The 2,210-nt window shown below is 52.7% G+C and overlaps 1 protein-coding gene across 1 annotated transcript; it reads right to left on the reverse strand.

Moving 5' to 3' along the window:
* Positions 1 to 268: 268 nt before the first annotated feature.
* Positions 269 to 1,783, reverse strand: LOC130829904 (cTAGE family member 15-like). Its single transcript, XM_057696446.1, has one exon. The coding sequence runs from the start codon at positions 1,781 to 1,783 to the stop codon at positions 269 to 271; it is 1,515 nt and encodes a 504-aa protein (XP_057552429.1).
* Positions 1,784 to 2,210: the final 427 nt, after the last annotated feature.

The following is a 2,210-nucleotide window of genomic DNA, read 5'->3' on the forward strand; positions in this document are numbered from 1 at the left end:
TAAGGATAATTGTGGTATCCATTTGGTAACAGTAGCTTAACTAAAGAAGGACTAATCCAAATTACTTCAGCAGAAATACATGGAGTATAAATGAAAATTTGGAAAAAAAATTTACAAATTATAATGCTTTATCTACTTGAACAAGAATAATCAATTAAGTTACAGTAGCTAAAAATAAAGAGAAACATAAAATTATTTTAAAAAGGGAAACACATACAGATGTTGTGTCCTGGTTGTGAGTGTCCAGACCCAGCTGCTGTGAGTGGATTCAAACCTGCCAGTGACCCAGGGTCCCTGAGCCCTCACAGCGTGACCCTCCTCCTTCGGGGGGCAGGGGGGGCTGCTGACCCAGGGGACCCCCTGACACCTCCGGGCCTCTGTGGGCTGCGGGTGGACCAGAGATAGCACAAGGGCCCCTTGGGAAAGGCTGGAAGCTGGACTCGACCTTGGCCAGCATCTGCCTGCTGCGGTCACTCTCTTTCCTCAGCTCCATGAGCTTTCTCTCCGTGGCCACAGCCGCCACCCAGCTTTCTTGGGCTCTTTCCTCATAGAAGCGGATCTCCTGGTCATAGTAGGAAGTGGTTCTCTCCAATTCTTTGCTCATGTCTTCAGCTATCTTCTTGGAGAGGTTGCGGATCTGATATATGGAGTTCATGTCTTTACACACGTTGAAAAGTTTCTTCTTCAATTCTGAGCAGCGTGTTTCCTCCTTGAACAATTTTCTGTGAAGCTGCATCACATAGTCGTCATGTAAATCAGGCAGACGTTGACGTTTCCGCTTCAGCTGCTGAATCTCACTGTCAAGCAGTGAATTTTCCCACTGCAGAGACGCCTCCTCAATTTGGAGACTTGTGATTTGTCCTGTAAGCGCTTCGATCATTTGCTTTTCTTCCCTCAGTTGTCTGGCTGTTCCTTGATGTCCCCCTTCAGGACGTGGCAGGGACACGCTGCCGTCAGCATCGTCAGGGACGCCCTTCAGGTCAACTTCTGAGCCGTGGACAGGACGACGGCCATTTCCTGCCTCCTTCTTTGGCTGGACGTCTGGGTTCCCTTCATCCATGTGATCTCCAAGGGGGCCAGGCGAGGGGAAGGTGGGCGGCAGGCGTTCTGCCATGGATGTTAATCGGCTGAGTTTATCTTTCAGGACCTGCTCCTTTCGTGCCTTGGACGGCTCCAGGCTTCCTCCCAGCTCCTCCTTGTCCTGGACTCGCTGCTTTTCTCTCTCAATGTCTTGGTCACACAGTTCTGGACTTTGTGGAAAATCAATACTTTTATGCAAATCTTTCCTTTCTTTTTTCTGAGGTTGTTCTCCATCCTCCTCTGAGGCTTTCAAGGTGTGTTTTCCATCAGTCACTTGGGAAAGTGGAGGAGGCCGGCTGTTGTGTGCCCTTTCCAGAAAGTCCACAGTGTCCTTGAATGATGACCTGCTCAGGTCTGCCTGCATTGCCGACAAGCACAAGGTTTGTAACGTGGGAGGACGGGCCTCCACCCCAGGTGGCCTGAGGGCTTCATCAGCCTGAGCCGTTGGTCCCATATTCTCACTGCATTTTCCACAGACTTCACCGTGGGCAGAAGAACCTTTCCGTGGGAACATCACACTTCTTAAAGTGTGCCATCTCCTTACTATCAGAACCAGCACCACAGCACATACCAGGATCTCCCAGGGAAACGCAGGGAGACCTGAGATGCGCATCAAGCTCTCAGGAACCACCAGCAGAGCGCCCCACAGGTGCTCCAGGATCAGCTGCAATGTGGCCCCGGGGGCAGGCGGCAGACCCTCCATGGCTGTACGGGCTCCACAGCTCTGCCTCTGAGGCCCAGTGTCCTGTGGGCCTCAACTGACCGCTCAGAGCCCTGCGCAGTGTTCCGTCTCCAAGGTAAACAGGTGCCTGACAACCAGGGCTCATCAGTTAGGCTGGGGTGGGGGGGGGGGCGGTGGGGAGAACAGCCTGGTTCTAGGAAACAGTTCTCCCTAACTGCTCTGAAATAGAAAGTGACCTGATCCCTTCTACAGGCCCTGGGGCAGATGGAAAATGCTGATGGCAGCCTGGAGCTGGGTCCCTCTAGGCCCCACCTGGCCCTACAGCAAACCCAAGGGGTCAGAGCAGGGCCTGGCCACACCCCCTTCTGTGCACAATAGCACATCAGGGCAGAGTGGGGGGGCCTCTTGCCTGGGTGAAACCCATTCTTCTGATTTAACGTTTCCCTCC

The sequence above is a fragment of the Hippopotamus amphibius genome, chromosome 10 (genome assembly GCF_030028045.1).
Source record: "Hippopotamus amphibius kiboko isolate mHipAmp2 chromosome 10, mHipAmp2.hap2, whole genome shotgun sequence".
Lineage (NCBI taxonomy): Eukaryota > Metazoa > Chordata > Mammalia > Artiodactyla > Hippopotamidae > Hippopotamus > Hippopotamus amphibius.